Source organism: Triplophysa rosa, linkage group LG14, assembly GCF_024868665.1.
Source record: "Triplophysa rosa linkage group LG14, Trosa_1v2, whole genome shotgun sequence".
In the NCBI taxonomy this organism is placed as follows: Eukaryota; Metazoa; Chordata; class Actinopteri; order Cypriniformes; family Nemacheilidae; genus Triplophysa; species Triplophysa rosa.
The window spans coordinates 868,005-883,237 of NC_079903.1; the positions used below are offsets into that span (position 1 = coordinate 868,005).

Here is a 15,233-nt window from a genome sequence, read left to right on the forward strand (position 1 = left end):
GCATCCGTGTTAAGCTCTCTTTCGTGCCATGTTTAGAAAGAGGGAAGCGCCTCACGTCATTTCCGGGAGATAAGTCAGTAAATTCGAGTAAAATCACAGTTCACTTATCCAGTGCGAATGCGCAACATGATCACAGACAATCTCTGCAATTATTACAAATGACCAGAGGTCCCCAGATAATACGAATCCCGTGCGAATAGGGCTAATGGCTGCATAAGGACTGAAATCTATAAAAAATGTTGTAACAAACTTAACCTCTGAAAATCTAGATTTATTACAAGATAAAATTGTAGAATTAAAAAAAAAAACTACTAATTGAGGTGGATAAAACTGCGCAAAGATGCCAAAATGTGCTTACAGACAAATCTGACCATCCCAAGAAAAAGTGGGAGGCAGAGTTATCATTTATTTATAACAATAAACATCAAATTTCTACAAGATCCAGGGTTTCTGCTACAGTAAACCTCTTTGCCATTGTTCTGCTACAAAAATAATTGAAAACTTCACTGTCACAGAGGTAACAGTAGCAATGTTTTATCTGAAAGCATCAACAAATCTTGCTGCGGGACCTTTATCTCTTTATCTACATTGAAGTGTGTGTGTGTGTGTTTTGCACAGTGTCTGATTGGCAAAAAATGTAAACAAAATTGCTCAATTATTGGCTCATTCACTTCTTTGTTTGTGTATGTGTGAGTTTTTATTTGACATCATTCAAACAAAAAAAATAGCACTGTTATAGGCTGTTATAGTTCTGTTTGTGGGTGTTTGTGTGTACATGTTTGTGTTTATGTGCATGTATGTGAGCGCCAGTCACATAATTAGACAAATAAAAAAAATTGCTGGAGGCGCATGCGCGGCGTAAGGTGATGGCTGCTTAGTGTTTTGGCTCTCCTCTCCAGAGGTCCTTTTCTCTGATAATTTATCCCTACTAAGAGTCTGGCTGAGTTTTTAAATCACCTTTGTGTCTAAGAAGCATCCGAGATGGCATCCAAACGGGCTTTATTGCATTCCCCTTCCAAAAAACGACCTAAAGAAGACGAACGCCTTCACGACGCCATTACTGCTGAGATGCTAGATAAGCAACTGAGCGCAATAAAGTTTAGTATGTCTGCGATCGTTCGTGAGGAAATTTCAATGATCTCTACGCGACTCGACTCTCTGGAAAAAGATGTCAAAGCATTCGGGGGAAGATTTGACTACATGCAAACCACGGTGCGCGATATCAAAAAAGATTCGATCGCTAGCATGTCTCGCTTGGAAGAGATGCAGGAGCAAATGTGGCTTTACGAGGATATGTCCAGACAAAATAACCTTAGGCTGGTGGGTCTACCTGAAGGAGCTGAAGGGGGTGACGCAGTCCGGTATCTACAGACTCAAATACCGAAGTGGCTCCCGGCCCTACAAGGGAACGTGGTGGAAATCGAACGCGTTCATCGTTTGTATGCGTCTCGTCGCTGGATGCCGACACTCGGATGGATCCTACCCCGACGACCGAAATCGTCTGTGATTAAACTTGGCCCTCCTGATCCTGGGTTTCATTATTGCAATTAGGGTCCTGTGCTGTTAATGGTGTAATGGATGCCTAGAGGAGCGGGACGCTTACGCCTAGGTTTTGCTACACAGTTTGAGTGCATGACCTCGAATACATTTGTTTTCCAGGCAGGTAAGAGAGTGAGTTTTACCTCTCTGCAGGCTGCCATTTGTATTTGTATTATGACGACCTGTTCTTGGTCTGGTTTGTTTGTTATGTTATTACCAGGGTTTGCTGTTTCTGAATATACTGCTATTTTTGTGATTTTGTGGGGTGACATCTCTGTTTACATGTATAGTAACTTTGGTTTCATCTGCCTAAAGCGTTTATTTTCCCCTATACCGTTAGGATGAATGACTTCAATGTTATATCGTGGAATGTCAATGGTTTGAACTCCCCTGTAAAGAGAACAAAATGCCTAGATTATTTACATCGTAAGAGGGCCGATATAGCGCTAGTTCAAGAATCTCATTTGAGGGCTTCAGACGTTACTCGCTGCCAAAACAGGCATTTCAAAATTATAGCCTCCTCCTCTCATACCAATGCTTCGAGAGGAGTTGTTATACTTCAGAATAGGAGATTTCCATTCTTAATAGAGAAATCAGGAGGTGACGACCATGGGAGGGTTGCATATGTTTCAGGAACATGGAATAATTTAAAAATAGTCTTCATTTCGGTATATGCACCAAATAAACTCGAGGTAGAGTTCTTCCCCTCTCTTACCAAGCTGCTTCTCAGTTTTGTTGACAGCTGCTTGGTCGTGGGTATGGATGCTAACGCAGTTGTAAACCCTTCGGTTGATAGATCTTTGATCACGGTGCACAGTGATCAGGAATCACAGGCACTGAATGATTTTATCGGGGACAATGACTTGTGTGATATGTGGAGGATGAAGAATGAAAATTGTAGGGATTATACCTTTTATTCCTCTCGTCACAAGACATTTACGAGAATAGATTATATTTTCATATCAAGGTACCTTACTCAGTGTGTCAACAATATTAGTATTCTCCCCATGCTGATCTCTGATCATTCAGCAGTTGTTTGTAATTTGTTTCCTCAGGCTAGCGTCCAAAGGATAAAAAGATGGCGCTTCAATACAACTCTGTTGTCAAACGATGATTTTAACAAACAGTTAAGGGCCAAACTGGTTATGTTTCTTTCAGAGAACTCTAGTTCTGCCGCTAATCCGCAGATTTTGTGGGAAACAGTTAAATGCTTTCTGAGAGGAAACTGTATTTCTTTTGCCTCCTATGATAATAAATCTAAAATCAAAGAATTACATTCTCTTGAGAACCAGATCAAAATAATGGAGAAAGACTTAAAGGAAACCTTTACAGAAGAAAAGAGTAGGTTACTAGGCAATTTAAAATCTAACTGTAAGGCGATATTATTAAAGAGAGCAGAATTTTTGATTCATCGTACTAGACAAAATTATTATTTTAATGGAGAGCGGCCCACTAGATTGTTGGCCCTAAGGCTAAAACATAGTGAAGCAATGTCGTCTATAACTGCCATTAAGGATACTACAGGGGTCCTTCGCACTGCCCCAGATGAGGTTAACACCATATTTAAGGAATTTTATGAGCATCTCTATAGTTCAGAAGTGGACTCGAAGAAGCATCAGAGTACTGAATTTATATCAAACTTAAGTCTCCCCTATCTAAGCGACGAACAACGTAAATCTCTTGATTCTCCAATTGAACTAAGTGAGTTAAAAGAAGCGCTAGAGTCAATGAATAAGGGTAAGGCCCCCGGCCTAGACGGGTTACCACCAGAGCTTTATTTGGGGGTGTGGGACCTGCTGGGACCTCTCCTAATTGACTCCTTAAATTATTCAATAGATTCAGGTTGTTTTCACAGAGACCAGAATACTGCCCTTATCTCCTTGATTCTTAAAAAAGGGAAAAATCCACTCTTATGTGCTAGTTACAGACCAATTTCCCTTATCTGTACAGACACAAAGGTTTATGCTAAAGTATTAGCTCGTCGTCTGGATCAAGTGGCTGGCTCTCTAATTTCTTATGATCAGACAGGATTTCTCAAGGGCCGCTGCGCTATGGATAATGTCCGACGTCTTTTGAATATTATAGATGCGTCCAGTCGGACTGTTGATCAGCGGGCCATTCTCTCGCTGGACGCGGAGAAGGCCTTTGATCGGGTCGAGTGGACGTATCTGTGGTCAGTTCTGAAGTCCTTTGGCTTTGGTCCTCACTTTATACATATGGTACAAACGCTCTATACAAATTCATTAGCACGGGTGTCGACGGGGATGTGTTCCTCAAGTGCTTTCCTGCTGGGTAGAGGCACAAGACAAGGCTGCCCTCTATCGCCTTTGTTGTTTGCTCTCTCGATAGAGCCTTTGGCACAGGCGGTTCGTCAGGATCATATAATATCCCCTATTACTATAGACAACTCCAGTCATCACATCTCTCTATTTGCTGATGATATTTTACTATATCTGTCTAACACTTCTACATCTATTACTCAATGCCTTAAAATATTCAACGATTTTGGTAAAGTAAGCGGGTACAAAATTAATTGGGAGAAATCAGTACTGCTGCCATTGTCCGGGCCAGACAGTCTTACTTCCGTGTCATCCTCAATCCCGGTGGGGAGCTCTTTCACGTACCTAGGAGTTCAGATCCTTCCCGCACTACAGACAGTGGTCAAACAAAATTATAGTTCTCTATTCAATAATATTAAACGAGACCTACAGAGATGGGACGCATTGCCAATTTCCTTGCAAGGTAGAATGGCAATCATTAAAATGAATGTTCTACCTAGGCTTTTATTTTTATTTTCCATGATCCCTCTTTCTCCTTATAAATTGTTTTTCAAAGAGATGAATTCTAGTATAACTAAATTCATTTGGAACAATAAACGCCCAAGAATTAAACTTAAAACTTTACAAAGAAGTTCTGCCAAAGGAGGTTTGGCGTTCCCTAACATTCAACTGTATTTCTGGGCGTGTCGTCTGCGCTCTATTAAGACTTGGTTGGAGGTAAATTCGGAGATTGCATGGCGCAAAATTGAAGTGTCAGCAGTGCAACCACATCGACTACAAGATATGCTATTTATTGGTTTATCTAAGAAAGCTGTGAAGTTTGATAATAAAATTGTAGGAGAATCTCTTAAAATCTGGCATGATGTCTGCAAATTTATAGGGGGTGTTAGTAAATTTACTAAAGAGTCACCGATTTGGAATAATCATAGTATACAATCGGAGAGAAAGCCCTTTGTTTTTAAGCCGTGTTCTGATCAAGGGGTATATGTAATGGGGGATATTTTCGATGAACAGGGTTTAAGGTCTTTTCAGGATTTGAAAGACTCCTACAACCTCCCTGGACATTCCTACTTTTTGTACTTAAGGTTGAGAAGTGCAATGCGCGCCTATGGAGTACCCTGGAACTGCAACCTGGACTCTCACCCACTGCTGGACTGTGTGAATTTCCCTCAGACACGGGGAGCAGTCTCATTTATTTACAACAAGCTGCGAAATCACAGCTCCTGCGCACTACCCATCACTACAATATGGGAAAAGGAACTGGCTCCCTACAAACCCAACTGGGAATGGATATGGGAAGGGATTCCGGCAATGTCCAAGAATCCTGCTCATCAACTTATACACTTTAAAATGATTCACAAGGCCTATGCAACTCCTTATGTGTTACACAGAATGAAGCGCTTGCCTACTCCTTTTTGTACAATGTGTAGTTCTAATACTGTGGGGACCTATATGCATATGTTTTTTGACTGCCCTCTTGGCAGTAAATTCTGGGATAAGGTTTTTTTAATGATTTCAGAACTTTGTGACAGGGTTATTCTTAAACGTCCCTGTATTTGCTTTCTCAATGACGATTATGATCTTAATCTGAATGTAGACCAACGTAGAATACTGTACTCCGCACTAACAGCAGCTAAGAAAGTGATTTTCAAGATTTGGTTTGAACCCACATTCCCGGCTGACAAAATGTGGCTTATAGAATTAAAAAATATTGCACTGTTGGAGCGCTCAACTGCAAGAATTAACGGAGCTAAAACTAGAGCAATTAAGGCATGGTCAGAATTTATTGAGAGACTTTCTCGTATAATAACTAGTTAGTCTAATATCATTTCAGTTGAATCTAAAGGTGCTTAGTTGAATAATTTCCACCTCTAGGTGACTATGTATAACTAGTTCGGCATTTCTTCTTTCTTCTTAACATTTTCTCCTTTTTAAAAAATGTGCTTCTTTCTTTTCTTTCTTTATGTTTGCAAACCCTGGTGTGTGTGTGTTAGTTTTATGTATGTGGATTCTGTTCTTTAATAAAAAAATAATCAAAAAAAAAAAAAATTTGCTGTGAAATTTAGTCATTCCCCATTCATTTCCTATGGGCGGACAAATGTGTCCACGAAGGTAAGAATGAGCGCATTTTTTTAGTACAACCACTTAACCTCTTTAATTGCTGTTGCAGTTTATGTATTCACAGATATACAGTACTGTAGAATTACATTAACTTTAGCCACATAGAAAGGTTTACACATGGCTCATAAAACGTTCTAAATGTTATGAATGTGTGATGCACAGTATATCGTCGCTGTTCTTCCGAAACCTTGGGTTTCAGGAAATGGAAAAAACACTGTACTTCTTAAATGATTAAATACTGTGTTGTCAGAGTTGACGAGCACTTTTTTCATAGTTATTTTGGTTAAATATTTGCAAAAGTCAGTGACGAACATAGCTAAAGGGGGGTTAATAATAATATTTTATGGCATAAAATAAAAATCACAAAACATGGAGATACAAGGTTTCAGAAGGGCACCAGCGATATGGTTTTGTTAGAAGCCCGTCATTGTGTGTTCTTGATGACATGTAAGGCTGTGATCTTCACTGCCAATAGAGCTTCATTACAGGCTTGAGGGATGAAGCTCGGTGGAAGAAGAAAGCCGTATCTTCCACGGTCCTGAAGCTCAAAAGTGAAGGAATATTTAATGCCAAGGTTATACGCCCAGTCATCAGATCCTCCTGGGGCTAAATCTATAACAACAGAAAGACAATGAGAGTTCCTATAAAGAAAGAGAAACTAAACTGCAAAGCTTAAAGGATTAGTTCACTACAGAATCAAAATTTCATGATTATTTATATACTTTTAACCTCTTATATGAGTGCCCCATTTTTTGGGCGTATCTTAGCTTATATATTTTAACTATCATAGTTTGTGATAGTTGACTGAATAATAATGTAAAACAAAGGGGAAAAAATGCAGACAAGATAGAAAAACGCCTAAAAACCACAAATGCTCGTCTTGCACTAGCTCTGAGATGTGCGTCCATCATTTCATGTTGGAAAGGTCACGCGTGACGTTTAGAAGTAAGTTTGTGCATGTTAAATGACACGTATTATGTGTCTTTGTGTGAGTTTATTGTGTGCATATCCTGGATGGGTCGGTACTCACATCTACATCACACATTTACATTTAGGCGTTCAGCAGATGTTTTTATCCAAAGCGACTTACAGAGAAGATGAAGGAAACAAGATTGAGAGAGAGAGTTGCGTCAACTCCGTTGACTCCAATGGAACCGTTTTTTCACAGCAATGGCGTAAGTTAGTAACGCATGGAGCTGTGGCTAAACAGACTGATTGTGACGAACTTTTTACCCATTTAAAGACGTAAGTCATTTAATGAATAATAAAATAAAAGAAATAAAGCATGTAAAGAGTATTTATCAAACGTGCGCACTTCTTACGCACATGTGTAAGCAATCATTGTTGATAAATCCCACATGTGTGCAAGTACCATGCTCGTTCACGTTCACGGTCATTAGCATTCGGAAACGCCTCCGATTTACCATATATGGTGACAACACCTCCCTTTATAAATCACGTGAATGTACTGTATTCTGTGCTGTCATTAAACAGATCACCGCAGTCTTTTGGCTTGTTCGACTTAATGCAAGTCGAACAAGCCTTTTAAAAACGCATTCTTTGCGCAATGCATGGTTTGCTCAATTTGGGTTTTATTGTTAATTTTACAATTATTTATAGGAGATTTATTTTCCATAGCCTAAATTAAACTGTTCAGAAAAGAAACAATATTTGCAGTTATTTTTGGTGGAATTGGTTCAATCTTATTACTATTTGGTAAAGCGATGTAGTAATAGAAAAGCAATAAGATGTTACATTTTTTATTTATATCATTTTATAATAATGATTAATGTGCAAACCTCTTTTTAATCTTTCTCAATTAGTTTGAAGTTTTTTTTTCTTTTATTCATTTTTTCATATATTGTTCTGTTAAATGTCTTTACATTGTGCTTTCCATAAAAGAAGGTTTGCCAAATCATCCAGCAAAGTTGCCATCCACCAACCCATTTGTCTTTTATAGCGTTTCACACGCAAATGTGTACCTCGAACTATGAAATTACTAATCGAGTATTTGCAAAAAAGATCACATGAAACACACGGTGGAACTTTCTTTTTGTAGTATCACCATTCTACCACTAGATTTTCTACGTAAGCATGTTCAGAGGTGTGCTTATATTTACACACAATTCTACATATAAGTACAAGTTGGTAAAACCCACACTTTGTGTGAATCTGTTCTTACGCACTCACTACGCACATATCTGTGGGTACGCACTGTTGATAAATGAGGCCCCAGGAAACACGTGACATGCGAAAATGTTGAATTTCTATTGTCGCGACTCTCTCTTTCAACGGCTCTGAAGGAAACTAATAAAGCGCTTTGTCAATAGAAGGCAATAATACAATAAGTGCCTATACCAAGATACTAGTTTTCACAAAGATGGAACAACACCTATTGAGAGAGAGAGAGCGCTAGTTTTTTTTGTGGTGCGTGAAGTCATAGACGCGCATCGCAGAGCTAGTGCAAGATGTGCATTTGTGGTTAAAAAGGATATTTATTCCAATTCTTTTTTAGAAAATTACTGATCAAGTTCCTAGGCCAGACCCTTATTCCTCGGCTTGGATCGTGTAGAGCCTTTTGAAGCTGCATTGAAACTGCAATTGGACCTTCAAAAACCTTAATGTATTTTCGACGGAAGAAAGAAAGACATGGACATCTTGGATCAACCCAGTGTCACGGCGAATCGTGTAATGGACACGCTGGTCCACTCGAGAAAGCATGTCAGTGTAAATGAAACACGCATGTATGAAGGTGGAGTAACGTTAGCCGAACGGGGGCGATTTTCTAATGTTTTTATAATTTATGACGTGTAGTGGCGTGATTTTTAATTTAATCACACGTGTATTACTTTGCGCTCACACTTAAAGGCGGGGTGTCCGATTTCTGAATTACACTTGTTTAGACAAAGTCGGGCCGAGTACCAAAACAACCTTGTAGCCAATCAGCAGTAAGGTGTACAGTGCACAGGACGGACATTAGTTGAGCCGAGCGCTGACGAAAGTGTAAGATCCGGGGGTAGGGGTGTGTTTGTTTTGGTGATTTGAACATCAACAACGGCTTAGAGAAATCGGATACCCCGCCTTTAAGATGCATTTTGGCACATAAACCGACCCCACCCCACCCCTAAACCTAACAGTTTGTATATTATATAACATAAAACACAACACATAACAGGCAGATACGGCTACAGATGCTATTTATTAAAAAAGTGTAATTATTCCAAGCGTTCCGAGGCCAAAGAACAACGATCTCCTTTTCTGTCCGTCGCAAAATTGGTTCCGGTTGGAAAAATTTCCGCCGGAACGTCAGCTTCCATTGTGAAATGGCATTGGCTCTCGTGTGTCTTGTGACTGGTTGCGTCATTACGTTCGCTTACGTTGTGAAATGCCATTGGCCGATTGTGTCACATGCTAAACTTGAGCGTATATGCCACTGCGTGCGTTCCTGGAGCGCAGTCGTCGGTGATTAAAGCCTACTGTGCTCAAACAACGATATCGTATGGCTATAGAAGACTCAGAATGCAACGCAACCTGTTCGTAATGTTTTTATATAGTTTTTGCGAAGTGTTTTAATAAATGCCGTGGCTGACTTCTGTTTGCTTCTTGCGTGTTTTTTAATCGTCGGGAGGGGGGTAGGAGTGGGGTTAAGTGCTCTAAAATATCTATTATTTTATATATAAGTACAAATAATGCGTATTTATAAAATCGCTTCAGTTTTACAAGAGCAAAGAACTGAGCGTTTTCGAGTGGACCAGACCAGCGTGTATATTACGTGATACTGGGTTGCTTGGATGGCAAGGGGTGAGTAAAAAAATCAGGAAATTTGCATTCTGGAATGAACTCTGAGAAGCTTACAGATGGTTTTTGCTCCGGGACCATATTTATAATGATTCCTGTAGTATCTGCGTATTTTTGTCGAGGCTTCCTTAGTCAGTTCAAGCTGTTGACAAGACACACGAATATGGATAAAGAAATGTTAAACACATGCAGTTTACACATTGAGTTGTTCATCACACGCACCAGCTCATTGTGGTTTGGAGCTTCATCGTAGGAGCAGGAGTAGGGAAACAGGAGCATCTGAGAGTAGGAATGGATGGAAATGTAAAGCTTCACCGTGTCTTTATGAGAGCGCAGAAACTTGGCCACAGCCTGAGCCTCCGGTTCGGACTCGGGGTACTGACCGCAATACGTGGGATCACACGGATCATTGGACGCACCCTTCGCTTCATAAAACGTCATAAGAACACATCTTTATTTTCACGTCAAAAAGGCGTAATGATGAACCTCTGTCTGTGTGACACTTACTGCACCAACGAGCATCAAAGTTTCTGTTCAAATCAACACCAACACATTCACTTCCCTCTTTGAGTACAGAGCGATTTTTCCTCCACATTCGATCCTGTTTGGGAAATGAACAATGGAAGGCAATGGAAGTTTCTGTTGATTAAGTCAATGACAGATCAGTTTACGGATATTTAACAAGGTTGATATTTTCAGCATATTACTGTTGTCCACGTGTACTTGTATCCATCTGGGTTCATGACTGGCAAGATGTAAATGTCCATGTTATTCAACATCTCTGTTATTTCACTGTTGTGGGAGTAAAATCTTAGCGCCTGACAACAAAGAACAGAGAAACAATTTTACATTACAAAACACGATAGACTGAGTGACATCACTTCCTAATAGGTAAGATAATTCCACCCCCAACAATGATTGGCATTGGAATCGCAAGTGCAAAGAAAACTGGTTCTTTAGTTTTGAGTTTTGTCAGGCTTCATACGTGACAGAGAAAGTGAATGAGCAGATGAGTCATTTCTACTGCGATTAAAATACGACAAACAAGCATGTTTGCACTTTATGTTAAGATAGTGGTGTAAGGTGTTACAATACTGACGTAGTTGACAAACCACAAGCAGAAAGCTGGAGCAATCCACTCTCGGGCATGGATCCCACAGTCCATCCACATGGCCCTGTTCACCGCGCCCCTTCTTCCAGACAACTGCAGCCAGAGAGAGAGAGAGAGATGAGAGCGCTCGTTCTGATTCTACTGACAATAAAACTATCCTCTAAATCTCTACCTTCATGACATGGAGTGGCCTTTTCTCAAATGATGATCCAATGAGAATAACTTTCACCATGTCTGAATGCTCCTGGCTGGTCTGATTGATCCAGAAATAGATCTGAAATGTAGGGGTCGTTGAAATAAGATATGATTTGGAGTTTTAAGAAAATGAGATTTCTTGCAAGGCTTTACTCATCTTACATCCTCTAAAGAATGATATCTCTCATGGTATACACCACCGCTGCGGGGATCTGACGAATTATTTCTGGTCTGCATCTCAACCAGCTCTTCTGTGTTTTCCACAAGAACCCTGAGGTCACATGCAGAGTTGGTGTAGGCTTGTCATCACACAGATTTTTTCTGCATTAATATGATCTAAAATATCATCTGACTTTGTCAAGTCTTCAAAGTAAACAACGACAGCACAAAGAGAAAGTACTGATATCATGCAGGCTTTCCTGTAGCTCAGTGGTTAAGAGCATGGCGCTAACTACGCCAAGGACGTGGGTCCGATCCCAGGGGATTGCACATACTTAGAAACAGCTGTATAGGATAATACAATGTAAGTCGTTTTGGATAAAAGCGTCTGCCAAATGCGTAAATGTAAATATCGTGTTGATGCTTTGGACATTATAATATTGTAAACATTCCAGCCTCACCAACTGTGATATTATGAACCGTGCTTGTAATAAATAAATGAAATAAAAACGGATCAGTATGTGATTTGTGACCATGGACCACAAAACCCGTCATAAGTAGCGTGAGTATATTTGTAGCATTAGCCAATCAGTGTTAATTTCGTTGACAAAAACTATGACGAAAATGATTGTTATTATGTTTTTACTCATGAAACGAGAGGATAACTAAATAAAAATTGATGCGTGATAACTAAAACTGTAGGAAAAATATACTGACATTTTCGTCAACTAATAAAAACATTTGTTTGAATGAACTGAATGAATACGCTCTTCACTAAACGAGTCAAAATGAGATTAAATGAACCAGTACATGTCATTCAATATCTTCTGTTTTGCTACAATGCATATCCAGTAGTTACTGAACTTTTCTGAAAAATAAAGGCAATGACCTGGTTTAATTTAATTGTAATGTAAAGTAAATTAGTTAAAGCAGTTAGATTTTAGTAGACTTAATGTAATGTAGATTTAGTCGACTAAAATGTTTTTAATTTTCCATCGACTAAAACTAAAATGATGGGGATGACTAAAATATGACTAAAACTAAACTGCATTTTCGCATTAAGACTTTGACTAAAACCAAATCAAAATTTTCTGTCAAAATTAACACTGTAGCCAAAAAAACATTGTATATCAATATCATCGATTTTTCTTTTATGACAAAAATCATTAGTATATTAAGCAAACATCATGTCCCATGAAGATATTTTATCAATTTCTTACCGTAAATATATCAAAACTTTATTTTTGTGAGTGGATGCAGCAAAATCGCGAACGAAAATGGCCTGAAACCTACAAACTTCACTCGCTGATGTCCACTCTTTGAGAATTACCCACTCAAGTTTGGTCTCTATGTAAAGATTAGAATTTCAGCTTTCATGTTCCTCTACTCTCCACAACGTCCTTACAGCGCTAAGCCTATAGAGATCGTTAAAACAAACCTGTTTCTTCTTAGCAACGGCCTGCTACAGCGCCTCTGATTATTAGCTTTAAAGGCGATTTTCTCAATATTTTGATTTTTTTGCACCCTGTGATTCCAGAGTTTTAAATAGTGGTATCTCGACCAAATATTGTCCAAACAAACCATACATCAATTGAAAGCTTATTCATTCAGCTTTCATATGATGTCGTGGCCAGAAAATTGACCCTTGTGACTGGTTTTGTGATCCATATGTCAGTTTACAACTTTAGGATCAGTTCACCCAAAAAAGAAAATTCTGTCATCATTTACTCAACCTCTTGTCATTTCAAGCCTGCATGACTTTCTTTCTTCCGCAGAACACAAAAGAATATATTTTGAACAAAGTTGGTCACCGAACAGCACTGGACCCGATTGACTTCTACTGTATGAACACAAAACCAATGCAAGTGAATGGGGTGCCGTTAACAACATTTTTCATACAGTTTTAAAATGACGATAGGGTGAGTAAATGATGATAGAGTGATCATAAGATTCATCAATGTACATTGTTAAATTGCCATTTATTCTTTATTTTTCTCTTTACTAGACTAACTGTTGCCTAAACGTATGTAAAGCTGCTTTGCAACAACACAAAAGTGTGAAAATATATAAATAAAACTGAATGAATCTCTTTATAGCCTTTAGTTTTCTGACTTCTGCAAAAAATGTAATAAAGGTATCAGTGCGTCCTATCGTTTTTAAAAAAGGGTTCTTAACCTGTTTAATCTATTAGCAGTTCATTGCTTTCAAGAAACCGGTTTCGATTATGCGTTTTTCTTCAAATCAAGTCCTTCAAATCAATACTACTTTTAAATCTAAAAGATTCGATAATGAATTTTCTAAAAAAAGCTTACACAATCTGTATTGCAATCATTCGCAGATTTACGTACGTAAAAGGGATTCGGTGTTGTTGTAAGAGTTGGGTGACGAGCTCCACACTTGTTGACTGAACGTAAAGGTGAACCTCAGAGTTTGTTGTAATGTAACTGGGTGAAGCTGGTTGCCACAAAACTGTCTGAACGAGAACACAACATCCAGACACACATTTAGCAAACTGAACGATGCAGATTACTTTGCAAAATTGGTGGATTTGATCAATGAATAAAATAAACTCTCACCCCATTGTGACTGGTCAAGTTTTGCATTGTGTCCACATGGTCCTGTGTGGACACGGTGATGGACAAAACCTGGTCACTGCACATGAAGAGAGAAACAGCTGATATCGACATGATCGCCTAATGCATTTTCAATACATTTCAACATTTGAAATCAAAGACAGTTAAGAGGGCATGGTAATGTCAAAAATATATCTTTAGCATGTTCAATAAGGGTTGACCCATTTTAGCCCCCAAAGCCAACACCTTAGGTCAAAAAATGGTGCTTTATATCACTCAAAGTGGTTCTTGGCTCGAAATCATAGGGGTACCACTTTAAATGCTATATAGAACCATATGCTTCAGCGGTTCTTTGGGATGACTGAGGTGCTATGTAGAACCATACAGCACCGCTTCCGTATAAAGAACCTGTTAAGCCTTCAGCGGATCTATATAGCACCTCAGTCATCGTCATTCAGAACCACTGAAGCACCAAGATATGGTTCTATACAGCACTTAAAGGGGTTCACCTATGATTACGAGCCAAGAACCACTTTAAGCCACCACTTTTTTTAGAGTGTACAAAATATATTCTTTTATAATGCAAAATATATATGAAATATGACTTACTGCTCTGACGTACACATACACATTTCAAGAAAGTTGTTGAAACACATAAAGTAAAGCAGCTTTGTTAGAGGCTTCATTTTTGTTCGTCTGTCTCCAAATAACTTGTGCAAGAATGTACTTAGGTAGGAGGCCAGTATTGATCTAGATCTGTTTGTTTGCTGGTTAAACTTTACTTTCTACTTTCTAAGAGAACTTATCTAGTGTTCAGAACACCACTGCAACCGCTGCTATATCGGCGGCTCGATTAAGCATGATCATCAAAGGGATTCATGGAAACAAATGAAGAATTCTCTTGTTGAAGTGATGATGAATAATATCAAGCGCACTAAAGCATTAAAATATGTGCAAACCACAATGTCAGACTGTAAACAAGGCCACCTTCATTTTCACGGAATTGCCCATAAACAACTGCTAGCCTGATTAAGATTAAGAACATGAAAAAATGGCAGATGTTTTACTTTTTAAGGGTCTGTAACTTCTAATAAATGTAATAAACTTGATAATTCATTTCCTATGTGTTTACGTTACGCATCTGCATAAAGCACACATGGCAATATCTATTTAACTATTATAATGAATACATACGTGAATTTGATCATTATTTATAAAATAAAAACTTCATTTTAATATTTCAAATCTGTTTTACTTTGCTGTTTTGTAATGCTGCAAAATGCCTGAGTTTTACTTCGTGTGAATGCGTGTAAAAAGTTCTGGACTCACGCATGTAATGATTCATTACTTTAACGCCTAAACGCCATCCTTTATGTTATCATTAGTGTTACTAATCGAAGTAAATATGGCTTTTACTATTGAAAATCCTCATTTATAGTCAGGCGAGTGTTGGGCCGC

The 15,233-nt window shown here is 38.7% G+C and overlaps 1 protein-coding gene across 3 annotated transcripts; it reads right to left on the reverse strand.

The window, feature by feature from the left end:
* Nucleotides 1-5,989: 5,989 nt before the first annotated feature.
* cpb2 (carboxypeptidase B2 (plasma)) lies at nucleotides 5,990-15,220 on the reverse strand. 3 transcript variants are annotated; one of them, XM_057351225.1, is made up of 11 exons: nucleotides 15,105-15,220; nucleotides 13,779-13,854; nucleotides 13,551-13,675; nucleotides 11,206-11,314; nucleotides 11,021-11,122; nucleotides 10,837-10,941; nucleotides 10,445-10,555; nucleotides 10,245-10,338; nucleotides 9,960-10,162; nucleotides 9,795-9,879; nucleotides 5,990-6,551 (listed from the first exon to the last, which is right to left on the reverse strand). In XM_057351225.1, exons 2-11 carry the CDS (start codon nucleotides 13,803-13,805, stop codon nucleotides 6,364-6,366), a joined length of 1,149 nt encoding a protein of 382 aa, XP_057207208.1. In that variant the 5' UTR covers nucleotides 13,806-13,854; nucleotides 15,105-15,220; the 3' UTR covers nucleotides 5,990-6,363. The 3 variants fall into 3 exon arrangements, with proteins under 3 accessions (XP_057207208.1, XP_057207210.1, XP_057207209.1); XM_057351227.1 differs by lacking the exon at nucleotides 15,105-15,220 and adding an exon at nucleotides 14,385-14,827; XM_057351226.1 differs by lacking the exons at nucleotides 11,206-11,314; nucleotides 13,551-13,675.
* Between the last annotated feature and the right edge of the window lie 13 nt (nucleotides 15,221-15,233).